This window comes from Natator depressus, chromosome 6, assembly GCF_965152275.1.
Source record: "Natator depressus isolate rNatDep1 chromosome 6, rNatDep2.hap1, whole genome shotgun sequence".
Classification (NCBI taxonomy): Eukaryota; Metazoa; Chordata; order Testudines; family Cheloniidae; genus Natator; species Natator depressus.
The window spans coordinates 99,674,195-99,702,023 of NC_134239.1; the positions used below are offsets into that span (position 1 = coordinate 99,674,195).

At 43.6% G+C, this 27,829-nt stretch overlaps 1 protein-coding gene across 1 annotated transcript in view; it reads left to right on the top strand.

The window, feature by feature from the left end:
- TDP1 (tyrosyl-DNA phosphodiesterase 1) overlaps positions 1–27,829 on the top strand; it is a 99,376-nt gene that overhangs the window by 64,123 nt on the left and 7,424 nt on the right. The window contains exons 14-15 of the mRNA XM_074956103.1: positions 2,306–2,408; positions 20,727–20,841. Coding sequence (XP_074812204.1) covers positions 2,306–2,408; positions 20,727–20,841 — 218 coding nt within the window. The remainder of the gene's footprint in view (positions 1–2,305; positions 2,409–20,726; positions 20,842–27,829) is intronic.

Here is a 27,829-nt window from a genome sequence, read left to right on the forward strand (position 1 = left end):
ATCACTTAGTAGTATAGAAAGTCATATGAGGGGCAAGATTTAATCTCTGGATTTTTAGGACAGTGGTTTAGTTTTTCTTTACTGGTTTCTAGGAAAGCAGACGGACAGTGCAGTGGTTCAGTCTTGCTGCCATGGGTGGTAAGAAAGAACTGAGGGACAGTAGGGACTGCGCCTGCCCTTTTATACCCTTGGGTGGTGGGAGGACCTGTAGGGTCGTGGCCCCAATGGACCCTGCTGGCCAAAAGAATCCAGTCTCGCATGCGTGAGCACCAAAAGAGGGATCCATGTGGACAAATACTCAAAGATGAAAGAAGGTTTACTCATTTCCCAAGCTATAAAATTTCTTCTCAAGCCTATCTTCAAGAAAACAGTCTTTATTTTCACAAAGACAAAAGATTAATAGAAGAAAATAGATTAATGTTTGTCAGCATATCTTCTACATAATATTCATGTCCATATCCTTAGCGGTCAAAATATTAGAGAAGCACTTGTTTTCAGTTTTTGTATAATGGCTTTTTAAATTCCTTCCTTGTTTGGTGAGGATTCTTCAGTGCCCTTTTCTGTACATTCCTCGTGAAGCTCTGGGACTGCCACTGTCAGACAGAAGTTACTGGGCTAGATGGACCATTGGTTTGACCCAATATGTCAGCTCTTATGTTCCAAACTAGGTACTGATCCAGCCAATTCAGATCACTAATGCAAAATCAATCTCCCTCCTCTCCTCCCCTCCCCCCCGCTAGAAGGCATCTACTAATGTGTTTATCAGTTCAAATTTAATGTGAAGCCTTGTATTTCTTTATTGGAACAGATTCTGATAATGGAACCTGTCATAAATATAAAGGGAAGGGTAAACACCTTTAAATCCCTCCTGCCAGAGGAAAAAGCCTTTCACCTGTAAAGGGTTAAGAAGCTAAGACAACCTCGCTGGCACCTGACCAAAATGACCAATGAGGAGACAAGATACTTTCAAAGCTGGCGGGGGGGGGACAAAGGGTTCTCTCTGTCTGTGTTGTGTTTTGCCGGGACCAGAGCAGGAATGCAGGTCAGAACTCCTGTAAAGAGTTAATAAGCAATCTAGTTAGATATGCATTAGATTCTGTTTTGTTTAAATGGCTGATAAAAGAAGTTGTGCTGAATGGAATGTAGATTCCTGTTTTTGTGTCTTTTTGTAACTTAAGGTTTTGCCTAGAGGGATTCTCTATGTTTTTGAATCTGATTACCCTGTAAGGTATTTACCATTCTGATTTTACAGAGGTGATTCTTTTTCTTTTTCTTTAATTAAAATTCTCCTTTTAAGAATCTGATTGCTTTTTCATTGTTCTTAAGATCCAAGGGTTTGGATCTGTGTTCACCTATGCAAATTGGTAAGGATTTTTATCAAGCCTTCCCCAGCAAAGGGGGTGTAGGGCTTGGGGGGATTTTGAGGGGAAAGACGTTTCCAAATGGGCTCTTTCCCTGTTATATTTGTTAGATGCTTGGTGGTGGCAGCAAAAAAGTCCAGGGACAAAAGTTAAAATAGTTTGTACCTTGGGGAAGTTTTAACCTAAGCTGGTAAAAATAAGCTTGGGGGTTTTTCTTTCAGGTCCCCACATCTGTACCCTAGAGTTCAGAGTGGGGAAGGAACCTTGACAGAACCGCATATATTTTTTTGATTCAGATTCAAATTGAGAGCTATTCCCTGGCTGATAAGGGAGCAGGGACGCTATGGGCTGAAAGTATAATGTAACATTTGCTTTAAAAATTATTTGTTTATAAAGTAATAAATCTTCATGGAGTTTATCAAAGGAGAAAATGTCAATGAGGAAAAATGCTTTTATGCTTTATTAATTTTCCATACGTATTCAATAATAAATGTCTCAAGAAATGTAAAGTAGTCCCAATTAGGGAATGATCCTTTCATCTCCAAGGATGATAGATAAGGGAAAAGGCCAAATTTGGTTGGTTATTAACGATTCCTTATTCAGGTTCCCAGGTAATAATGCAAAGGCTGAAGTTGGTTATTTGCACATTGTGAATCTGGGAGCATCAACTATACTAAATTCATATTGAATTTCATAATACATAGTACTTATCCATATATGTACTGCACAACTGCCCTGTTATATGGCACTTACACAGTTCCCCACTGTACTGAGGGAATAGTAATGAGGAACAAGGCCCTAATTATTCTCTTTGTGAAAGGACTTTCTGGATGGGGAAAGGTTTTACTTCTAATTCAAGTACATTGTTGTTGCAGCTGTTGTATTTAAGTGTTTTGTTGCTTTGAAGATTGTGCCACACTGAACTGCTGTCTGTCTCTTTGCAGTGCCAATCTTTCCAAAGCTGCTTGGGGAGCTCTGGAGAAAAACGGCACCCAACTGATGATACGTTCCTATGAACTTGGAGTCCTTTTCCTGCCTTCAGCATTTGTAAGTTCATAATTCAGCAACAAAAGCCAAGATACTGTGACAGGTTGCAAATGCTGATATCTTCCAAAAAGAGGCTGTAACCACATCATTCTATCACATTATATACTTGTTTATTATTTATTTTGTTTAATTTTGGGAAGGGGGGGAGTTAGTTGTAGAACTTAGTGCTTTAAAGAAAACCCCCGTGTTTTCCCATGCATCAGGCAAGAATTTGGTACCTAAATGGGTTTTCGTAGTCTCCTTATGGTAAATACAGTAATATGCAATACTTTATGAATAAGATTCAGAATCTTTTGCTAACTCCTCTCTGAGATTACTAGACACAATGAATCTTGCATCTTGGCAAGGGGTTAGACTAGATTAACCTTGAGGTCCCGTCTAACCCTATGGTTCTATGATTCTTATGGACAGACTCTGTGTAACTCAGCAGAAATGTGGTGTCATACTTTCAGAGCTAATTAATCTCTATTTTTAAGATCTTTTGCTGCACCCATTTTGTTGAGTACAATGTCCTGTGGGCTCAAAGGGAGAACCATATTTTGCCACACGTAAATTGTCATTTGGAGCTGAAAATAAAATTTCTAATCCCCTCTGATCACTCACTTTCCTGAAATCCACTGATGATGGCCATTGTACAGTTCCATCTTGCCCTTTCCCAGACTCACTGCTTTGTAAGAGCAGATTTTCAAATTTCTTTCTTACTGTGGTATCAGTAGTTTCCAATCTAGTTATCAAAGGCAAAATTGGAAAGTTAAAGCATTGCTACTGGATATGCTCAGTAGATATTATCTCTCAGAACAGAGATTTTATGAGGGGAAGCAGTAGAACAGAGTACTGAGAGTGAGGAGGCCTGGATTCCTTTCTTACTCTGCTACTTGGCTCATTGTAGGGCAAATAGGCAAAAATGTTCAAGTACATCCACTACATTTGCTTAGCTCAGTTTTTAGTTACCTTAACACTTATGGTCTGATTTTTCAGAGATATTAAGCATGCACAACTCCAGTTGAAGTCAGTAGAAGTTGCATGTACTTATCACCTCTGTCAATCAAGACTTAGCTATGTGTGGTTGGGTACCCAAATTTAGAGAAAACGTGTTTGAAAATTTTGGCTTTAACCTGTGTGAGCCTCACTTTCCTCATGCAAAACCGGGATAGATTTGTAAAGCTGTGTGAAATCTTCAGATGAAAAATGCCATATAATTGCAAAGTATTAGTATGTTGTTGCTGCTTTGTGTTCTACTTTTTTGTAGATGAGCACGCTAAAAATAATTCCTAGGTAGAAAACAAAACAAATCCTCAAAGGCTGGATAGTGCTACATGAATCTGTTGCTATCAATATGATAGCAGCATCAACAGTTGGTCTTTCAGAAAGCGTTCAAATTCTCTCCTGCCTAAAGGCCTACAAAATTCATCCCTATTCAGGGAGATGATTCTCTGGCTCCCGGAGAAAACAATCTATAGGATAAAAATTCTTCGGTGTATCTTCCATGGGAACAAAATTTCTCTTCATCCCTCCAAGATCATGTTCACCAAGCACATAATTTCATCACCTAATTTGACAGTATATAACTAACCAACAGAGCACTTTTAAAGAATGAGATTTTATGAAAATATTTTGCATAATAATTTGTAATTACAGTCTCTAATTGCTACAGTAGAATTGATAGTTTTCTGCTTTGGCTTTTTATTATGGGAGAAGTGCCACATCACACTCTTGACACTTACTAAGCAATTCAAAGCAAGTATTGGGTGACTTCCAATGGTGGTAGTGACATTTCCCTGATTTTTTTTAATCACTAAAATCATTAGGAAGCGAAATATGTTGCTCTCAGAAGTCCTTATGAATTACCTAAGACTCGTAATAACACCCTCAAATGCTGTTCTCCTGATGTACAACAGACCATTTTAGTGACAATGGTGGGTTGTGAAATAAGAACCTCATAATTCACTAGAAGGGGTGATCATTTTGGTTTCAATAAACTCTGTAAGAAATAGGAAAAAGAAGCTCATTTTAATAACCGCTGATGATAGACATGAAATGACTCAGGCAGAAACTATCGCCTGGCTGGGCCAAGATTTATTTGATGACTTTGTCAGCAGCTGACCTCAAGGGAGTGAACAATGTTCTGGCAAACTGGCTTTTGCTGTCTACAGCTGCTGCCAAGCAAAGTGAGCTTACTTGAGACAGTGGTGAGGCATTTAAAGGACAGATCTCTTTGCATTATTAACTCACATCTACTCAGCTACTACAGATGGAAGAAAGTCCAGTATGTGTAGGCAGTGGATTCCTGCTCTGTTTTCTTGCTTTCCCACATATATGCATTTATCAGTCTTAAAAAACATAATTCAAAAAACACAGGTGGGGACTAGCAAAGGTAAAAGTCCCCTCAGCCAAAGGGACTATGCTTATTTCAGAATCTGATGACTTGAGTAACAAGTAGAAATAAACTTGTTTCCCCAGGGCCACTCAATAATAATAACTAGCTGACAACCCTTTCGGTTGCACATGTGTAATTCAGAAAGTCATGTGCCTCCATACGTCCCAAACATATTGACGTAACCAGAGCTGGGTGGTGTGGGCTGGAGCTGGAGCATAAGACCAGGAGGAACCTGGTGCATGGGCTCCCTATGAGGTGAAGCCTGTGTCTATGGTGGAGCATAATGGAAGCAGAGACAGGAAACAGCAGGACCCCTGTGCCAGGTTGCAGCGCTACTCAAATTTGGCCTGGCCCGTCGTCCCTCCATCATGCCAGCAGGGAGGGCGCTCTGCCATTACACCACCCAGTTCTGCTAGTTACTGCCTCCCCTATTGTAGAGGGGTGTCCTGACCTGCTCGCAACCAGAAAGCGGCCACAGTCAGATTGATTGTGGGAACTGGGAAACAGTGGGATGGCGGGAACCAGAGCTGGGTGCTGTGGGGCAAACCCCCTCCTTCATGAGTGATGGAGAGTATAATGAAAGTGGTATTTAGTAGTGACCACACAGCTTTTCCAAGCACATACATTTAATTATAGAGTAAAAAGTATTACAGAGGAAACCTATTCAAACAAACAGACCAGATTTAAACCCACACTAAACCAACCAGAAATTACCTATTTTCCACAGGAGGAGTCTGATAGGCCAGCATCCCTTCCAACCCTTCAGCAAAAGTTGGGGCCGCCTCCTGTTGCTTGAGAAAAGGCAGCCCCGTCAGTTATATCAGAATCTGCAAAATCCAAGTGATATCTTGTTTTGAAAAGGCTGTAGCCCATACGGTTGCAAAGAAAGCCCTGCAAATGTGAATATAGTGCAAACTAGTGTTGGGTGTTATCTGCTGCAGACACAGGGCTTGAAACAGGAGCTGTAAAATAAGTGTGTTCTCCTTCTAACAGCTGCTTTAATTTATTGCATGAGGTTGAAGATATGAGTCTGTTTCTTCAAATCCCAAGACACATGAGAATAGGAACCCCAAGGAATTTGCAGAAACTCAGCGGCTTTGTTTGTGCTAGGAAATTTTCCCTAAAATTGCACGCTAATCCTACCATGTAGAAAGGTTTTTGTTTTGTTTTTTTCACGGAGAACTCATGGAGGAAAGAGGAGAATACAGGGGATTATTGACATGAGGTCTGTCTGGACATGAGGCAATTTCCTTCACTGATGCTCGCAGTGGTAGGAGCTCAGTGTATCTATCTCTCTGCCTAGCTTAGTGTCACTGGCGAACTTGCTGAGGGTGCAGTCCATCCCATCATCCAGATCATTAATGAAAATGTTAAACAAAACTAGCCCCAGCACAGACCCCAGGGGCACTCCGCTTGATACCATCTGCCAACTAGACATCGTGCCGTTGATCACTACCCGTTGAGCCTGATGATCTAGCCAGCTTTCTATCCACCTTATAGTCCATTCATCCAATCCATACTTTTTTAACTTGCTGGCAAGGATAATCTGGGAAACCCTATCAAAAGCTTTGCTAAAGTCAAGATATATCACGTCCACTGCTCTCCCCATGTCCACAGAGCCAACTATCTCATCACAGAAGGCAATTAAGTTGGTCAGGCATGACTTGCCCTTGGTGAATCCATGTTGACTGTTCCTGATCACTTTCCTCTCCTCCAAGTGCTTCAGAATGGAGCAGGTCCTCAAGGATCCGTGATTTTTTCAGGGAGTGAGGTGAGGCTGACTGGTCTGTAGTTCCCCGGATTCTCCTTCTTCCCTTTTTTAAAGATGGGCACTATATCTGACTTTTTCCAATCATCCAGGACCTCTCGCAATCGTCATGAGTTTTCAAAGATAATGGTCAATGGCTCTGCAATCACATCAGCCAACTTCCTCAGCATCCTCGGTCGCATTGCATCTGGCCCCATGGACTTGTGCATGTCCAGCTTTTCTAAATAGTCCTTAACCCATTCTTTCACCACTGAGGGCTTCTCACCTCCTCCCCAGACTGTGCTGCCCAGTACAGCAGTCTGGGAGTTGACCTTGTTTGTGAAGTCTGAGGCAAAAAAAAGCATTGAGTACTTCAGCTTTTTCCATATCATCTGTCACTAGGTTGCCTCCCCCATTCAGCAAGGGTCCCACACTTTCTCTGACCTTCTTGTTGCTAACATACCTGCAGAAACCCTTCTTGTTACCCTTCACATCTCTTGCTAGCTGGAACTCCAGTTGTGCTTTGGCCTTCCTGATTATACCCCTGCATGCTTGAGCAATATTTTTATACTCCTCCCTAGTGATCTATCCAAGTTTCCACTTCTTGTAAGCTTTCTTTTTGTGTTTAAGCTCTCCGAAGATTTCTCTCCTAAGCCAACCTGGTTGCTTGCCATATTTGCTATTCTTTCTGCACTTTGGGATGGTTTGTTCCTGCGCTCTCAATAAGGCTTCTTTAAAATAAACCCAGCTCTCCTGGACTCCTTTCTTCCTCATACTAGCCTCCCAGGGGATCCTGCCCATCAGCTCCTTGAGGGAGTCAAAGTCTACTTTTCTGAAGTCCAGGGTCCGTATTCTGCTGCTCTCCTTTCTTCCTTTTGTCAGGATCCTGAACTCGACCATCTCATGGTCACTGCTGCCCAGGTTGCCACCCACTTATACTTCCCCTACCAATTCTTTCCATTTTGTGGGCAGCAGGTCAAGAGGAGCATTTCCCCTAGTTGGTTCGTCCAGCACTTGCATCAGGAAGTTGTCCCCAACACTCTCCAAAAACGTCCCGGATTGTCTGTGCACTACTGGTATTGCTCTCCCAGCAGATGTCAGGGTGATTGAAGTCCCCCATGAGAACCAGGGCCTGTGATCTGGAAACTTCTGTTAGTTGTCCGAAGAAAGCCTCATCTACCTCATCCTCCTGGTCTGGTGGTCTATAGCAGACACCCTATATCATTCTTGTTGCTCTCGCCTCTAAACTTAACCCAAAGACTCTCAACAGACTTTTCTCCAGTTTCATACTGGAGCTCTGAGCAATCATACTGCTCTCTTACATACAGCTCAACTCCTTCAGCTTTTCGCCCCTGCCTGTCCTTCCTGAACAGTTTATACCCATCCATGGCAGTGCTCCAGTCATGTAAGTTACCCCACCACATCTGTTATTCCAGTCACATCATAGTTCCTTGACTGTGCCAGGCCTTCCAATTCTTCCTGCTTGTTTCCCAGGCTTCTTGCATTCATGTTCAGGCACCGGAGATAACTAGCCAATTTCCCTATTTTCTCAGTATGAATCAGGAGGCCTCCCCTGTTTCACCCTCCTCCTTATGTTTCCTTCCGGTATCCCACTTCCCCACTTACCTCTGGGCTTAGGTCACCATCTCATGGCAAACCTAGTTTAAAGCCCTCCTCACTAGGTTAGCAAGCTTGCCTGCGAAGATGCTTTTCCCTCTCTGTTAGGTGGATTCCATCTCTTTCTAGCAATCCTTCTTCCTGGAACAACATCCCATGGTCAAAGAATCCAAAGCCCTCTCTGACACCACCTGTGTAACCATGCATTTACCTCCACAATTCAATGGTCCCTACCTGGGACTTTTCCTTAACAGGGAGGACGGATGAGAACACGACTTGCACCTCAAACTCCTTTATCCTTCTTCCCAGAGCCACGTAGTCTGCAGTGACCCGCTCAAGGTCATTCTTGGCAGTATCATTGGTGCCCACATGGAGAAGTAGGAAGAGGTAGCAGTCCAAGGACTTGATCAGTCTCGGCAGACACTCGGTCACATCCTGAATTCTAGCTCCAGGCAAGCAGCACACTTCTCGAGTTTCCCCATCTGGACGGCAGATGGCGACTCCGTCCCCCTTAGGAGGGAGTCCCCGACCACCACCAGCCATCTCCTCATCTTGGGAGTAGTGGTCGTGGAACCCCCATCCCTAGGACAGTGCATCCCATACCTTCCAGTCAATGGGGTCTCCTTCTGATCCCTTCCCTCAGATGACTCTTCCAAACCATTCTCCGCTGTAGTACCTGTGCAGAGAGCCTGAAAACGGTTTCTTACCTCTATCTGCATCGGGGGTAGTGGGTTCTCTTCTCTTCTTCTTCTAGAGGTCACATGCTGCCAATTTTCTTCCCCATTCTGCATTGCCCTCTCTGATTCTTCAGCAACTGTGCCTGCAGTACCAAACACTGACTTCAGAGAAAATGAAGATTTTCTGGATAGATGCAACATAGGGTTGGTACCAGGGTCTCTAGTCCTTTAATCTTCTCTTCCAATATGAAGACCAGCATGCACTTCGTTCAGATGAAGTCACTTCTGTCTTCTGGGAGAAAGACAAACATGGCACATCCTGTGCAGGTCACAACAGCTGATCGGTCACTATCCATGTTGTCTTCCTTCTAAGAGCCTCTTCGGATGTTGTATTTACGGCTCGCAGAAGCCTGAAAGGCGCCAAAAAAAAACAAAAAAACACACCACTCTGTGCGAACTCCCCCGGAAAGCGAACTCCCAGGCAAACTCCTTCTGTTTGCCTGTCCTCTGTCTGCTGCTCACTGAGTTCGCAACTGGCTGCTTTTTTTATAAGGCTGCTGGCTTGAAGCAGTTGGCCCGGCTCAAAGCCTTCCCTCCAATCAAGCACTCAAGGCCCACCTGGAACATGGCAGGTGATATCTTGACTCCAAGTTTTTCTCAAGTATTGAGTCAGAGACAGTTTGGCCTGCTTTATTTTATTTGACAAAAGTAGTGTGTATTGGATTCGTTTTTGGCTGATTGTCATTCTAGGATTATGAGACACTTCACCTAGCGCTAACAGCAACATTGGATATGAAGAGTATCCGCTCGGAATACATCATACTTTTCATAAAACGTTCTAGTTTGACTATATGTTAAAAAGCCTGCTTAAACTGGATGTAAAACAAAAACATTTCCTATGAGTAAATTCAGAGAGCTTCCTTTTCCATCCTTTTGTTTTGGTTTTCTCTGTGTGCGTTTTGGGAGAGTGAATATATGGGTATGCAGTCTCTCACTCCAGGACGGATGGTTTTACTGAGATTTGCTGTGTATTTGTGTGTCAGTGTAGACGCAGCTAGACCTCTAGTCCATTCTGAGAAGACCAGGTCAAGAAGTACATGCATCTAATACTTTCTTGATTCTTACAGTAGCTTTCTATAAAAGTTCCTGGTTTTAAATGATTTTAATGTTACCTATTTTCATTTCCTTTTATTTCTCTGAAATGCTAGAAATTGTTAAATGCTAAAATCTGTAGCAATAAGAAAAAAATCTGTAGATTGAACTTTCACAGCTCTTATTTGATCCAAGTTGTGCTTATTCTTAAATAAATGACTCATTGGCTTTCTGAATTGTAAGTACTTTTTGTTCTTAAAGTGACATGAGAGAAAATGCATAGTTTACAAATTATACACTTATCTGTTAAGTTAAATGTACCCATAAGGACTTGATATCTATGCCACTGGTTGTGAAATTCTTGAGAATTTATCAAATGTGAAACAACCAGTGGATACATTTGATAAATTCTCAAGAAGCCAACTGACTCCCAACAAGTGAATTATATGTATTTTCTGTTTCCAGTCCTTTCTTGTCCTTGGATTTCCTGCACAGAGCCCTAGAATAAATAATCTAGATCTGGGGACTCTCAGACTTTTTTTTCATAATGTGGACCACATATTGATAGCGTATCTCACGGACATCCAGCCCTCCTATTCACAGTTGCTCAACTTCTTAATGGTAACTGCAGCAATTGTTTACATGAGAAACAATGCCACTGGTAGCTCTACTCCCTGAGAACAAATCTTATTATCCCTGCTCCTCTTAATTAGGTACCCTTAGGGACAGCTATGCTGGTTCTCCCTCCTTTTTTCTAGGTGCTTTTACAGGCATCCGGGTTCATCTATAGAACAAAGATTGACACTTAGAATTTCAGTGATGAATGCAATAGAATTGTAGTTTTCAATCTTTTTTCATTTGTGGACCCTAAAAAATTTGAAATGGAGGTGTGGACCCCTTTGGAAAACTTAGACATAGTCTGTGGATCTCCAGCGGTCTGCAGACCACAGGTTCTAGGTTAATAGCCTAGACCACTGTTCTAGGTTAATAGCAACCTTTCGCGGACCCCTTAGACACAGCCCAGGGACCCCAGGTTGAAAACCACTGCTATAGAAGAAACTAAAATAGATAAATAGAGACTCTGTAGAAGCAGCTGGAAGTAAAAAGATAGGGCAAGTGACATGCCCACCCAGCTCTGCACAGACCACCAGCAAATGCTCCATGTCCTACCAACGGTTCACGGCCTGTTACTTGTGCCGCTTCAGCGTTTTGAGTGTAGACATGCCCTGACTGTGACGTGCTCAGGTACTACAGACATAAGGGCCGGTACCTAGAGAAAGAGAGTAGCTTTGGGATGTTTGTATTGAGTTGTAAATAAGGAGACAGGGTTTAGATACTGCTCTTCATTGATAGTTTTTTCAGTGTCAGATGAGAAATTCCAAAAATCTTGGAGTGTGTGAGTGTGTGTAAAAAAAATTTTCACACACGCATCCCTCAGATATGCTAGCATGAAATATAACTCTTGTGGTGGGACCAGTATGAACCATGGGTAAGCACTTGATATTAGTGTGTCCTACTTTTTGTGCATTGTTGGACCGAGAGAGAGACCTCATGGTCCTCCTGAGAGTGTGTGTATTGATAGCAATTGTACTAGCTATGGTACTGGCTCGCTGCAGCGCTCTCTCTCTCTCTCTCTCTCTGTCCCAGTGGAAAAAGTTATCTGTTTGGTATAAGTGTTTTTAAAAGTCTCTGATTTAGGGAGCAAAGACAATAAGCTCAACATACAGTTTTTGTTATGCTTGTGTTGCTCTGTCTACTTAGAAGAGGACTTGATGCAACTGAGTGAAGCCATTAAATACAAATGCCCAGCACTCATGAGGATTTCAACACCTCCTTATGCTGAGGAACAAGTATTCAAACTTGGCTTCTCTAACTACAGCTGTACATTTTTTTTTTTTTTAAGTCAGCTAAAAGGTGGATTTTACACAGAAAATTGTTCATGCACAAGTCCTGGAAAAAATCATAAAGGCTGGGTTGCAGCCACTTGAAAAATTTGGCTCTAGATGTCTTTCCTTTGCGAATTCTTGTCTGCTTTGTCAACCCTACCTCATAAGCTGAGAGAGGGAAGTTTGAGTTTAGTTTAAGATTGATACCAGAGTCCCCTCATGAAAATTCTAATTTAACCTCCAGAACAATGTATGTTTACTCTACACCCAAGACCAAGTGGGATCTGAGCACTTCTTCAATCAGACCTTGTGTTATTTTTATCTCTTGGATTTCTCTTTGCTCTATACCGTGGGATTACAACTGTATAGGGGCTATATTGGTTATCATTAAACAGTCAGCATTTACCAACAAATATTGCATTGTGGTATTTGAGATTCCACAGTAATATCTTCTTCTAAGTATATGAAATCATTACAGTATCTGATATTGCAGTGTGGCAATGCTTGGTAAATAATTACAGTTTAATGGTAACTGCTGTATTCACTATTAAAAGGCAAGACCAACTTCATAATTGCAACTGAGTTTCGTGAACCATTAACCTGTTCTTCTATATCAAATACTTAGAGGATCTTGGTAGATCCTCCTAGAAGATTTTAATGCCATTGTGATGCTCTCTCAGAGCATTCAAGAGTATGACTCACATTGTTACCTGCTGCCTCAGCCCGAGAAGAGAGCCCAAGAGTTAGAGCTAAACTATGCATCAACTCCCTGACACTCCAGTGTGATAGCCCTCCAGACAATCTCTTCAGAAGCTCTGCCATCCTTTTACTTTGTCTTGCAGATTAATCTCAGGTGCACTCCAATACCTAAACCTCCTTGAAGAGTGTTCCCCTGCAGTACCCAGCCCCTGTCACTGGACACTCACAGAAATTACCAAGTTTGCTGTCTCCAAAGAGACAGTATACACATCAGCCGGTTAGATCAGGGGTGGCCAGCCTGAGCCTGAATTTACCAATGTACATTGCCAAAGAGCCACAGTAATACATTAGCAGCCCCACCACCCCTAGCACCTCCTGCCCGCCGGCAGCCCTGCCGATCAGCACCTCCTCTTCCCTCCTCATGCCTCCTGCCCGCTGTGATCAGCTGTTTCACAGTGTACAGGAGGCTCTGGGATGGGGTGGGGAGGAACAAGGATGCAGCAGGCTCAGGGGAGGGGGCAAGAAGGGGCGGGGGCCTTGGGGTAAGGGGTGGAGGGGCGGCAGGGCCTGGGGTTGAGCAGTGGAAAGTTGGCACCTGTAGCTCCAGCCCCAGAGTAAGCACCTATGCAAGGAGCCGCATATTAACTTCTGAAGAGCCGCACGTGGCTCCAGAGCCACAGGTTAGCCATCCCTGGGTTAGATCATCTGAGGATTCACACTGTAATATATTGCACTGAGATTTATTTATAGTAAAACCAAGAGTAAGTTTATTGTTAAAAGAACAGAGATTTAAGTGATACTAAGCAAAGATAATAGAAACCAAAAATGGTTACAAATAAAACAGATATAACACGCTTTCTAGTGACTAAATCTTAACAGGCTGCAATCCTTGTATAAGGCAGTTTCTCACCTAAAGCTACCTCTCAGCATTACCAACCCACAAGGCTGGGAATCCACTACTCATGGATATAAAATCTCTGTGTTCCCTCAGTGGTGGAAAACCGCAATGTGTTTTTTTGTTTTTTTTTCCTCTTCTTCTTACAGTCCAATAAACCTTTGAAAAGTATTCTGGGGAACAAACAGCAAGAGTGCTGGCGCCATGTCCTTTTTCTTATCTTCTTGTTAACTTGCTTTTCCTGCTGACTTCAGTCGCAAATGTAATTCTTCTTGGCTTTGACTTTCCCTGCTCCGTTTACATTCAGGACCTAAGCAGATCATATTCCTTTGCCTGGGACAAACATGCTTACCAACCCTGCCTGGTTACATGGTGTGGGCATATTCTTAGTATGTACCTACGAGTTTTTAATTGTTACCCTTACATATATCACACAGTAACTCTGATGACCAACTTATGATACAAGTTTTCATGTGATGCCTTGCATGGCATTCTTTATACATAAATACCATGACAGCAATGTGTTAGGTCTAGTGAATTTGTCAGGCTTGATAGTTACTGTTACATGATGGTGAACCCTTTGCCAGTAGGCTTTGAGGGGCTCTTCGGGTCACAAACATCCTGGGAATTGAACTCAGTTTATTTTATAGACTCACTGTTAGAGCGTGAAGTACTGTTTCTGCATTGCTTGTTTTGCTTTCTTTTCATTTCGATAACTCCAAGGCCTTTCAGGCATGTAAGGAGAGATTCCTATAATCTTGTTTCCAGAAACACTCCATACTATTATGTTTTGAGGGAGAACATTTTGCCTTTCTATCCACAAAGGCTTACTAGAGCTCGCCAAAGATAAATGGGCTTGCCCCTCCCTGTTTCAGCCTTTGAAAAATGGTGCCCAGCAACAGAAAAGGCAAGCTACCTCAGAGTAAGAAAATAGGCAGCGTGTGTGAGGATGATGGAAAAGAAGTGTCATGATGTGAACGTCCAGAAAAGGGATGTAAGCATTGACAAAAAGTTAATTTTTAAACAAGAGAAGTCTGTGATCTACTGTCGGCACCATCATTTACAAAGTTTAGTTCTCCAAGCACTAAACTTTGTAAATGATGACAGCTGCCTCTATGTTGCATAGAACAACCATTCGGCATATTTTTGCTCGTCTGCAATAGTGCACTGGGCCAGGCTAAACGCTGTAAGTGGAATAACTGCATACGTTCTGGAAAACCAGTTTAAATCGGAAAAGATTTGGCAGTCAAAGCACTTCAAGCAAAGAGAACCAATGTACTTTCAAATTTGTATCTAACATGGAGGAGGAGAAGGAAGTGAGAGGATCCTGACCAGCAGAATTCTCAGATCAATAGGGATGAAATACGTCATGTAAATGCCTTATCTTCAGCTAATATCAATAATACTGTTACCATGTTGCATGAAGCAGGGAAAGAAAAGTTTGAGAATAGAATTGGTGGGAAGGGCAGAGCTAGGCTGGCATACCAAGGCGGGAGTGCAGTGACCCTCTCTTAAGATGTAGGAATTGGAGAATGCACTGGGTATGTTTCAAACCACTTCATCCTTTTTGTACTCCATAATTCTCTAATAGAAATGAGGCTTTTGAAAATATTGTTTCTTGTGAAACTGGTTACCCTTCCATTCCGCCTTTCTGTTGGTGTTCCTGTTCTACAGTAATAGGATGTTAAAACCAGGCTAGTGCTACCAAAAATCATTATAGCATATTAAGCTCTACAGGAAGTACCTCTTTGGGGTGGAGAGCACCCATGTGAAACTATTACATGGGCAGATTGCAAATTTCTGAGAAGTACTGTGAGCAGCAGTGTCAAGAAATTGCATAGCAAGATCAGGATTGGTAGGGGTTGACTGGGGAGGGAATAAGAGAAAAGACTTAGAAGAAGGGAAGAAGGACCTTTCCACTCTAGGTTTTTCCATTCTGTGCTGGGAGCAGCACTTGGTCCTCTAAGCACCCAAGATTATTTAGAGCTGACCTAATATATGTCTATACAGCAACGAGACACCCACGACTGGCCTGTACCAGCCGGCTCAGGCTGTGGAGCTGTTTCATTGCTGTTTTAGACTTCCATGCTCAGGCTGGAGCCTGGGTTTTAGGACCCTGTGAGGTGGACGGGTCCCAAAACTCAGGCTCCAGCCTGAGCCCAGAAGTCTACACAGCAATGAAACAGCCCCACGAGCCTCAGTTGGCTGGAACAGGCCAGCTGCAGGTTTTTCTTTGCTGTGTAAACATATCCCTAGTTACATGCTGCTAGTTAAACTTGTCTGCTGTGTGTTTTGTGTGAAGTTAGAGACCTTACTTCTCGGAGCAGGAGAAAGAGATCTGGATGTCTGTTAGTCTAGGTTACAACATGTACCCTCTGTATCTTATTCCAGCATGCTTTGTGAAAAAAAGTTTAAAATGTCTGTCGTTAGAGACTGCCAGTCAATATTGTCAAGGCTTAAAATGCCTATTGGTTGAGTGCTCTTTGAGTAAAGTAATTCTGAAATCATGTAATTGAGCCATACTGACAGGAAGTGGCGGGGCGGGGGGGGGAAGGAGAGACTATAAAAGGAAAGGAAAAATCCAGGAGTGTGACTTCCCTTCCTTTCCTAGAACAATCTAGGAAAAAATGAGCTAGCAGTGAGTTAAGGTAAAAGAGAAGGAGCAGGGAAAGACAACACAGACAAGATGAAAGAAGAAGAGAGCATAAAACCAAAGGGAAATGCTTCTCTATCTTATCTTTAAAAGGAAGTTAATTTATTAAATACAAAAGGAGAGAGACAGGGAGACAACAGAAAAGGTGTGAAAAAATTGGAAATAAAAGGATGAAATATGGACAACAAAAAAGACTGTCAATAAATGCTGTATTTCTACAGTACACATTCTTGTGTTCTCTTGTTTCTCTGGAAAGCATCCCATTGCTCTGGGCTCTGGGATTGAAGAGAGGTGATATCAAGAAAAGCGTTCAGCCAAGACTTGAATCAAATTTATTGAGATTGCTAGGCATATAACCACAATGACAATTACTTTTCCAAATTTTAAACCATGTAGTTGTCATTGTATTCAGAGGTTGCATATATGAGGATATAAGAACACAGTATTTGCTATACCCAGTCAGATTACTGGTCTGCTGAGTTCACTATCACGATGCTGGAAGAGGAAGCTGAAAAACCTAAAAAACTCAGCTCCAGAATTGACAGTAGGACTGAGAGAGAGATCTATTTGTGGGGGGGACCCATCAGTAGATCAAGTCAGATTTGTATGCTTTCCACTTTTTATGAGCTAGAACATCCTAAGGAAATTGCATGAGTTACCTTTTCAATCCAGACCGAATATGAATCTCTTAGTTATTTGTGTTTATAAATTAATTTTTCTTAAACCCTAGTAGCTATAAGATCCCTGGAGGTCAAAACTGTCAAGACCTATTGTCATGATGCCTAATTAATGCAATAGGTAGCTGACATTTTTTTTACTCTGTAATCCAACTTCACACCCACACATATACCCCAGTTTTCCTATAATCCTATGTGTCCATAAATTGTTCTGTTTTAAATTTGAAGTTTATTTCATCCTGTGCATTTAGGGTAATATAAACTTGGGACCAAAGCTTTGATCTCACTGAATTTATTGGTAAAACTCCCAGTGAATTTACAGATACCTGGAGTTGGCCCTTAAAATGTATTTTAATATCCATTATCCTCCAGCATGGCCCCTGTTCTTTTCTCCTCTTCTTTCTTGCCACTTCCCTGTTCAGGGTCATTGACTTTTGTAGCCTTTTTCCAAAACTCATGATCATACACCAGGCTGTCATGCAGATTGATCTCTGAGGAATGCTGATATTTAGTCAATGTACTGAGGCTAGTCTTCCCCTTAGTCATCTTCCACCCACAATCATTGCAAGAATCATCCTACCCGTATAACTCTCTCTGGTCTTCCCTGAATATGCCCATACCAATGTAGCCCAGCCTCCCTCAACTTGTCTTCAGTTGGAGCAATCCATACTAGTCCTCTTCCAATCTGATTTCATTTCCTATCATGGAATGTGCAATGATTTGGCCATCTCAATATCTTCATTTCCGTGATGGAGAGCACCCTGATTTCCTTTCTTGTGGCTGGCAAAGTCTCTGTTCCATACGTTAGGTAGGGTCAAATTACAGTTTTATGCACTCTACATTTTAATTTTATTGGCATTTTTTGTCACTGAGAACTGGGGTCCCACCATTTGCACCAAACAGCTTTAGTATGATGCTGGGCATCACTCAGGATGGTGCCATTGTCAGCAACCATTGAACCTAGGTATTTTATTTCTTTCACTCTTCTAAGCTCTCTGCCTGTGATAGCCTTTATGGTGAAACCCCCTCCCTCACTAATCATGGCTTCTGTCTTACCAACATTCACTCTTAATGCAGCGCACTCAAAACCAGGTTGCCACTGCTCATAGTTGGCTTAGTTCATAGGGTGTCTCAGTCTTCCACACATCACTAAGTCATCAGCAAACAGCATGTTTCAAAGCAGCTCTCATTCTGTACTCTCACTTATATCCTTAACAGCAAACAAAAAGAGGCTCAATGTTGATTCCTGATGCAGGCCAACGTTCACTGGACATTTTGGCACACTTATCTGTCTAAAGCTCCACCAAACTAGTTCTCAGGGTACACTATTGTACACCTTCAGGTCCACAAAGACCATACCCAGTTGCTGTCCGTGTTCTCTGAACTTCTCCATGAGAATTTGTAGAGCAAATCTGACATCAATTATACTCCTTCCTGGCATGAAGCTGTAGTAACCCTTCCAAGTTTCATCCATGCTATGCAGACACTTTTCAGTAATCTTTTTCTGTACTTTCATAGCATGTGATGTCTGCTTAATTGGACAATAATTAGCACACAGTGTAGTATCTCCTTTGTGTTTAAAAATAGGCTCCACAAGACTGGCATTTTTTCCTTTCTTGAGAATACCATTGTACAGACTTGTAAGATACTTGATGCCTTTCCTTCCCAATTACTTCACCATAACCACTGGTACTTCATCTGGCCCAGGTACTTTCTCCATTTTCATTTTTCCTAAGTGCCTTCTTCCTGTATGCAATATATCATGCCCTCGTTCAGCTTACGTTTTTAATTCCTCCCTTGGATTCTCCTCATTCATTGCTCTTCTAAATAGTCACTCCAAACTGTGTTGATTGATTTACCATGTTCATTTCTAATGTTAGCAAACTCATTCACATCCCTCATCATTTTCTCTCTTACCTTGATGAGTCTATAGATGGTCTTCTCTCCCTTATGTTCTCCTAGTCATTTATATAACTTGGTAACTGAAACTTCTTCCAGTCAGCATTCCAACTTGCACATCTCAGCTTACTCACTCACTTCCTTAACTTTAGTGGCCCTTGCCCGGTTACAACAATATACATTGCTTGCGGGAAATGCCCTAGCCCTCTGGGGTACATTTGACATAGACATTGGTTCATGTAAGCATGTCTATTGGACAAACTTTCCAAGTTGGCTTTCCAAGACTGACACCTTTTGGTTTGAAATCAAAGTTTTCCTTTTAAATCAAAGCTGCCCATCTGCCCCAAGGGCCTTGTTCTGTCGTCCTTTATTAGATAAGTGTCCATTATCACTTAGGCACCATCTGCTATCTTCTTGCCTTCTATCTCCATAGCTCATGGATGCTCATTACTTCCAGTCATGGGAGAAAATGGATCTCTTCCTCCGAATTAAGTTCTACATTATTTCATGGACTGGCCAGCAGGAGCCACCCTAGTGTAACTTTCTTTCCTTCCCTCTACTACTAACTGAAATGAAGTGTCGTGAATACTTTCAGAGTTTCCAGAATATCAAGAAAAAACATCAAAGACCACTTTTCTACATCAGTCTTCCTTGTTACAATACAATGCATGGGTGTCACCTCACTAGCTATTCAACATACCATTCACTTTTCAAAACAGCAACATTTTGATCAAGTAAAAATTTAGTAGAGAACAACATGAAGTAGTTGAGGATTACTGTACATAAATGCTACTGTCATTTCAACCAACAATTTCAGTTAATTATGCCATAAACAAAGGTTTAGCTGAAGGGCTATTTGACACTGTGCTTGTATTGTTACAGAAACAATAATCCAGGAATCTAGCAAAACTCAGATAACGCCAGATATCAAAGACTAACAAACAGCACAGCTAAGATGGTGTTTGTAGAGGGCTGTGTATATTAAAAGGATGGAAGTTTATTCCCAGTCTTAAGAATACTTTTGGAAGAGAATATTCTGTGTTTTTCAAATATTTAATTTTTTTTTTGTTTTAGATTTGTTTCATTTTAAAAAATAGACTGATGCTATTTTCACACGCAACCCAAAGGAGTCTCAATTTCTAAAAGGGTTGGTTTTGAGTAATTCGTTACAAAAGTCTGATAATGGAATCCCATTGACCTGATAGCTAACCTAATAGCATCTGCCAAATCTGTCTGAAATACTTCAAAACCACCTTGTCTTCCTTGTACTGCATACACGGATATCGGGGGGGGGGGGGTTCAAATTGCTAACCTCTAAGGTTCCATTCTGTATAGTGATGCCTGTTGCCAAACTTTGTAATACACTTCAGAGGTTTCTTTTTTTCATACCAGAGTTTTCAAAGCTGCAGTGAACTTCACAGCATAACAGTGCTACGTTATCCAAAAGTCCCTGGGAGATTTGTCTTTGAAGAGATGTTTGTATGCTCATTACAAATGTAGTGTTTTTATTTGGATTTTAACTGCATACTGAATAACACACACTTCTGTCATCATCTAGATAATAAGTTTGTGATAAAATTAAGCAGAGGAACGAAGGGAGAAGTATTTTCTCCACGTTAAATTTTTAATCCTAAAACTTCCATGTCATGTGATCATGACTCGGTTTACATGCAAAACCATCTCTTCAGACTGTGACTGGATACACTGCCCATTTGGGTCCTACAAGATTCTCAGGAAGTTTGTATGGGGTTTCCCAGGTAAAGACCACTCCCAAAGCCTTGTTTTCCCTGCTTGAGTATAGAATTAGATTAGTAAAAACTTACGTGACAAGGAGGGTGGGTGCAGATAGGACTTAACCACCATCTTGGCCCTGCATGTGGAATATCAAGAGGAAGAAAGGACTGGAGCAGGGAAGGGAGGCTGGGCTCTCACAATAGGAGCAGGATTTGGTACACTGTTTATACCCCAGAAAGAGAAGGAAAACTTTGTGTGTTAGCTACTCTCTTTGATGGTGAGGAAAATCCACGCTGTGATAAGGTGAACGTTTTACTTTCATAAAACTAATAAGTCAATCATTTCCTTCTGTGTATTTTTCACAGGGATTGGATACAGGTTACTTCCATGTGAAGAAGAAAATGTTTTCAGGAAGTAATGAGCCAGTGACCTCTTTTCCTGTGCCTTATGATCTGCCCCCAGAGCAATATGGAAACAAAGGTAAGACGTACCTCTTGAATGAAAGAAAGAGGAAAAAAAAAATGTGACTGCTACACTGAGGCCAGATTGTTTTGTCCAATTTCAAACCTGCTCATGTGCTCTGCATTCCAAAGCTTGACTCTAACATTACTGTGTTGGCATTTCACTTAGGACAGCCCTCCAACAGGTTGCTTTGTGGCTTGAAAGCCAGGGATTAGGAATTTTTTGTGCTGTTACTTGTGAGAAGATAGAGCATGAGGGGGAATACAGCAGGGAGGTATAAGCCTGTGGGAGCAGGATATAAAGTCAGTCTTGTATTCACTTCTAGCATGTTGTTCAGGGTCTCTGTAAACTTCACAGGAGCTTCTGTTTTGTCTTGCCAGATTTGGTGGTTTTTTTGTTTGTTTGTTTGTTTGTTTGGACAGGTGAGTTAAATAGTCTTGTGATTCCCTTTCCCATAGTAAGGATTGGGCAAGTAGACTTTGTTCCCAGGCACTCTGTTATGATGATTTCCCAAAGCTGCCTTAAGAGAGTCTAGGGGTTATGGGAAATCAAAGGCTTTGGAAGAAGGAAAGCAGAGATATGGAGGAGAGGAACAATTACATGGTGACTGTGAAAAATGACGCACAAAAAAAGTTCAGAGAGAATGTGAAATAAGGAAAAAAGGGTGAGAACTAAAATTCAAAAGAAAAAATAAATCCATAAGTCGGGCTACATGTCTTGTCATGGAGGTCACGGAAGTCACTGATTCTGTGACTTTCCATGACCTCTGTGACTTCTGCAGCAGCCAGTGTGGCTCAACCCAGGGCCACCCAAGCAGCTGGCCCCAGGGACAGCTATTCAGGCAGCCCCAGGGACAGCCACACCAGCCGCTGCTGGAGCAGCTCTGAAACCAGCTGCTCGGGCAGCCCCAAGGTCAGCCGCACTGGCCACTGTTCGGGCGGCTCTGAGCAGCTGGCCCCGGGGACTGCCTGAGCAGCAGTCCTCAAGATGGGAGCAGCCGCAGCTCGGCGGCAATGGTCCCAGGGGCAACCGGAGCAGCAGCAGGGGGATGGCCCCGGGGGTAGCCAGAGTAGCCGCTGCTCAGTGGCCCCTGGAAGCTGTTGCCTCTGGCCCTGAGCCCACTGGACTCCCCTGAGCAGTGCCTACCCCGCAGAGTAGCAGCCCCCCAGGTAAGTTTTAGTCAGGGGTATTTATAGTACAGTCATAGACAGGTCAGGGTTGTGAACTTTTGTTTATTGCCCCTGACCTGTCCATGACTTTTTTACTAAAATACTCATGACTAAATCATAGCCTTATCCATAAGATATATGCTTGTATCAGCCTCTTTTCAATGTTTTCTTCAGTCTTTCATGTATAGCTCAGGATTTAATTTAGTCAGGAGTAAATTTGTAAAAAATTGAATGTCCCTTTGAAAAAGGGATATAAATTGCAGAGGAGAGAGGGTTATGAACCCCATAATAGTATGAAACATGTCAAAATCTCAAACTCCACGAGGCTGTGACTCTACCCATAGAACAAATAAAGCAGTAAACTGAGATATGCATGATGCTGCAGGGCAGGGATAGTTTGAAAGCTTAGAATACACTGAGAATTATGGCAGGTTTCAGAGTAGCAGCCGTGTTAGTCTGTATCCGCAAAAAGAAAAGGAGTACTTGTGGCACCTTAGAGACTAACAAATTTATTTGAGCATAAGCTTTCTTGAGCTACAGCTCACTTCATTGGATGCATGCAGTGGAAAATACAGTGGGCAGATTTTATATATACAGAGCACATGAAACAATGGGTGTTACCATACACACTGTAACAAGAGTGATCAGGTAAGGTGAGCTATTACCGGGGGGGGGGGAGAAAAAAACTTTTTGTAGTGATAATCAAGGTGGGCCATTTCCAGCAGTTGACAAGAACATGTGAGGAACAGTGGGGGGGGGGGGGAATAAACATGGGGAAATAGTTTTACTTTGTGTAATGACACATCCACTCCCAGTCTTTATTCAAGCCTAAATTAATGGTGTCCAGTTTGCAAATTAATTCCAATTCAGCAGTCTCTCGTTGGAGTCTGTTTTTGAAGTTTTTTTGTTGAAGAATTGCGACTTTTAGGTCTGTAACTGAGTGACCAGAGAGATTGAAATGTTCTTCGACTGGTTTTTGAATGTTATAATTCTTGATGTCTGATTTGTGTCCATTTATTCTTTTACGTAGAGACTGTCCAGTTTGGCCAATGTACATGGCAGAGGGGCATTGCTGGCACATGATGGAAGGTATACAAATGTGAAATAGTTATGGGTGAGGACAAAGTCACAATTTCACATTTGGGGACAATGTATACCTTCAAATCAGTGGCACTGCTATGGGTACTTGCATGGTCCCACAGATTCTCAGCCATAATCTCTGAAAGGCACCTCACTGCCTGAACATTGCTTCAAGTGGCCATTGATGCTGCTGACACTGCCTCATGCTCCATGGCTACAGCCATCTCGATGAGACACTCCTCTTGGCTGCAGGCCTCTGGCATCCTAAGAGAGGTGTATTTTTTACAAAGGAAGATTTATCCTTCAATGGGTTCAGACTATTTCCCCAGAAAATGGATGATGCCATTCGCACTCTAAAAGACTCCTGTGTGATTCTTCATTCACTGGAGGTTCTCCATCCCAGTAACAAAGAGGAAACAGTTTAAATCTGTTGTACTACAGAACCTCTTATCAGCAGAGCTTCCAGGACACCTTCAATAAAAGGCCTGGACCTCCTAGATGTCACCAGACAGTATCATCCATAGCAATCCATTCTTGTCAGACTTCTTCAGCTTCCAAGCAGTCATTCTGACTGTTTGATCAAGGACAGCATGCCAACCATATCTCATCTCCCTAGTTTTTGGAAAGCACTATCTCTCTTTTGCAATGGTTGGAAAGAGATTACATTGAACAAATGGGTGCTCAGCACAGTAAAGGAGGGATATGTCATCCAATTTGCCTCCTTCCCCTTTGCCAACCCACCTTCCCAGTCCCTTTTCAGGGACCTATCTCATAAGACCATATTGCTTCGGAAGCATGATCTCTTTTGGAATTAGGAGTGATAGAGGAAGATTTCCTTACCAACACAGAGGGAAAGGTTTTTATTCCCAGTTTTTCCCGATTCCCAAAAAGACACATCACCTGCATCCCATTCGAGATCTAAGAAAGCTGAACCAATTCATCAAGAAAATCAAGCTCAGTATGATCACCCCTGCTTCCATTAGTCCTTCCCTGGAAATTGGTATGCTGTTCTTGCCTTGCAGGACATACTTTCATGTGGGAATACATCAGATCATAGCAGACAACAACCAGTATCAGTCTACGGTGCTTCCCTTCAGGTTATCATTAGCTCCAAGAGTGTTCACCAAGTGCATGACAGTGGTACCAGCCCATTTGCACGTCCTATTTCCTTACCTGGTGTGATGGGTCGGGCCAGATGGCTACAGGAGAGTAATAGAAGGCAGATATATTAGCCCCAGGCTAAGTAGGTCCCTTTTCCCTGGGTAAGGTAACAGGGTTGGTTCCAGAACAATCGGGAACCTTCTGGAGACAATTAAGAAGACAGGCTGATTAGAACACCTGCAGCCAATCAAGAAGCTGCTAGAATCAATTAAGGCAGGCTAATCAAGGCACCTGGGTTTTAAAAAGGAGCTCATTTCAGTTTGTTGTGTGCGTGTGAGGAGCTGGGAGCAAGAGGCACTAGGAGCTGAGAGTGAGAATGTGGACTGTTGGAGGACTGAGGTGTACAAACATTATCAGACACCAGGAGGAAGGTCCTATGGTGAGGATAAAGAAGGTGTTGGGAGGGGGCCATGGGGAAGTGTAGCTGTCACACAGCTGTTCCAGGAGGCACTCTAAACAGCTGCATTGCACAGGGCCCTGGGCTGGAACCCGGAGTAGAGGGTGGGCCCAGGTTCCCCCCAAATCCTCCCAACTCCTGGTCAGACACAGGAGGAGTCGACCTGGACTGTGAATTCAGAAAAACGGCCAAGCCGAGGGCTGCCGTGAAGCTCCAAGGTGAGCAAATCCGCCAATAAGCGCAAGACCCACCAAGATAGAGCAGGAACTTTGTCACAACTGGTGTCGGAAGTGGGATCTGGTGTCCACAGTGCGGCGGAAGAAGGAGGGTGTTTGGAAGAAGAGGGGTGGGGGAGGATCTTTTTTTTTTTTTTTTTTTTTTTTTTTCACCACAACGGAGGAGGTAGTGCGGGTACTGATACAAGCCACGGCTGCCCAGCAGGAGGCTACTTGTGTCCAGGCAGCCACCCAACAGGAGGCAGTGCGGCTGCAGCAAGAGACTAATAGCCTGCTGATGGACCAGGCTGCTCAAGACCAGGCTATGTTGCGGGAACTGGTAAACCCGGTAAAGGCCCTTACAGAGCTGAACCGCGGCCATGATGAGATGCAGATCATGCGGGCCAGCAATTGGTTGCAGAAAATGACGCGGGAGAATGATGTAGAGGCATACCTCCTGGCCTTTGAGAGGACAGCCCTGCAGGAGGTTTGGCTGCTAGAACAGTGGTCTGGCATCCTCACTCCATTCCTGTGTGGGGAGGCCTACTACGATTTGCCTGAAGAGGCTGCGGCGAACTACCTCCAGCTGAAAGCAGAGATCCTAGCCAGATCTGGGGTAACGACCGCAGTGCAGGCCCAGCAATATCATGAGTGGAGGTACCAGGAAAACAAAACCTCGCGGTCCCAATTATATGACCTCATCCATCTCGCACGAAAGTGGTTACGAACTGAGTCCGGAGGAGCTACTAGAGGTTCTGGTCATCGACCGGTACATGAGAGGACTACCGCCAGACCTTCGCGCCTGGGTAAGCCCGAACGAACCCTCCACCTACGACGAGGTTGTTGCGCTGGTAGAAAGGCAAAGGACGGCGAGGGAGCTGACCCGACCAGTTAAGGAAGAAGCACCCTGGGTTAAACTAGCAGGACGAAGCCCTAGAGCTCAGGTGACTGGGCCACCAGGAGAACCCAGGTGGAAAAAGAGAGGGGCTGAAGGCCCACCAGAAGCCACAAAGAGTTGGAGCACTGAGGGGGAAGAGGATCGTGATGTGAGACTACCCAAACCAAGAGACCGGGGAATGCCTAGGGCTCCATACAGATGTTACACCTGCAGGGAGTGGGGACACATAGCTGCACAGTGTCCCAATGCTGAGGAGCCTATGCAGTGTAACCTGGGGAACTAGGCAGACCCATGCTCCCTAATCCACCTTGTGGGGGTCTCACTAACCCCACATATGTACACTAGACCAGTGAAGCTAAATGGGGTAGAGACCACAGCACTGGTTTATTCGGGGAGTGCTATCACGCTTGTCTCGGAGAAGCTCGTGAAGCGTAGTCAGCTGCTGTGGGCTAAGCATACGGGGATAACATGCATCCATGGGACAGTTAGTTATTACCCCACCATCCCAGTAAAAATCGAGATTCAGGGGAACACTATTGAGGTAGCAGCAGGTGTAATCCCTAAACTCCCATACCCAGTGCTCATAGGGAGGGACTTTCCAGGGTTTGGAAACTTACTCCCAGTAGGGGAATTGGAGAAAGGGGGAAGCCCTGAAAGTAGTGAGGCATCCACAGTAGACTGTCAACCCCCAACCTTCTCTGAAATATCCCCAGATTTGTTCTCCACTCCCAGACAGCGTAGAAAGACGAAAAGGGAAAGAAGGGCAGCTAAGGCCTTGGGAACCCGAATACTGGTGCAAAGCCAGAGGGTCGTTCTCGTAGGTAGGTGGACCCGAGCAGCTGAAAAGGAGGCCACTCAGGAGGGAGAAGCACCTGAGTCTGACCCACACCCTAACGCCTCTGAACCAGTAGAGGCAACAGAGACTGGCCTCCTAGATCTCGGGCAGATTAGCCCCGGGAGAGGAAATTTTGGACGGGACCAGGCTGAAGACCCAAGGTACGACAACATTAGGAAGGAGGTGACCGAAATAGATGGGGTCCCCGTGGAAGGGAAAACTCAGGGACCAGGACCCTACTTCATAATGAAGAAGAATCTCTCTCTTATACTGGGTTGCACCAGTATAGGGGCAGAAGGTAGAGCAGATCCTAGTACCTCAAAAACACCAGAATGCTGTATTAAGTCTGGCCCATAGTCATCTTTTTGGGGGCATTTGGGGGTAGAGAAGACCCTGGCACGGGTCTTGCAACAATTCTTCTGGCCCGGAGTACATGAAGAAGTGCGGAGGTACTGTGCATCCTGCCCGGAGTGTCAGCTGCACAGTCCCCGTCCCCACTTGAGGGCACCTTTAGTACCCCTTCCCATCATAAAGGTCCCCTTCAAGCGAATAGCCATGGACCTAGTGTGACCCCTGGAGAAGACAGCCTGGGGCCACCAATATGTCCTTGTCGTTCTGGATTATGCTACTCGCTACCCAGAAGCCATTCCCCTGCGGAACACGGCCTCTAAAACGATAGCTAAAGACTTGGTGGGGATCTTTGCCTGAGTGGGGCTAACAAAGGAGATATTAACAGACCAAGGTACCCCATTTATGTGGAAGCTAATGAAGGACCTCTGTACGCTACTCCATATACATACACTGAGAACTTCAGTCTCTCATCCGCAGACCCATGGGCTGGTAGAAAGGTTTAACCAAACCCCCAAGGCAATGATAAGGAAAGTGGTAAGTCGAGACGGGAAGGATTGGGACAACCTACTACCCTACCTTATGTTTGCAATCCGGGACGTACCTCAGGCCTCAACTCCCCCTTTGAATTATTATACGGACGCCACCCCCGTGGCATACTAGATATTGCAAAAGAAATCTGGGAAGAGTAACCCAACGAGGGGAGAAATATAATTGACCATGTGTTGCAGATGTGAGAACGGATAGCCCAGGTCACCCCTATTGTACGGGAACATTTGGAAAAGGCGCAGGAGGCCCAGCGAACCCATTACAATCGCCAGGCAAAAGTTCGACAGTTCCAACCAGGGGATCGGATGATGGTGTTGGTATCCACGGCAGAAAGCAAGCTTTTGGCCCAATGCT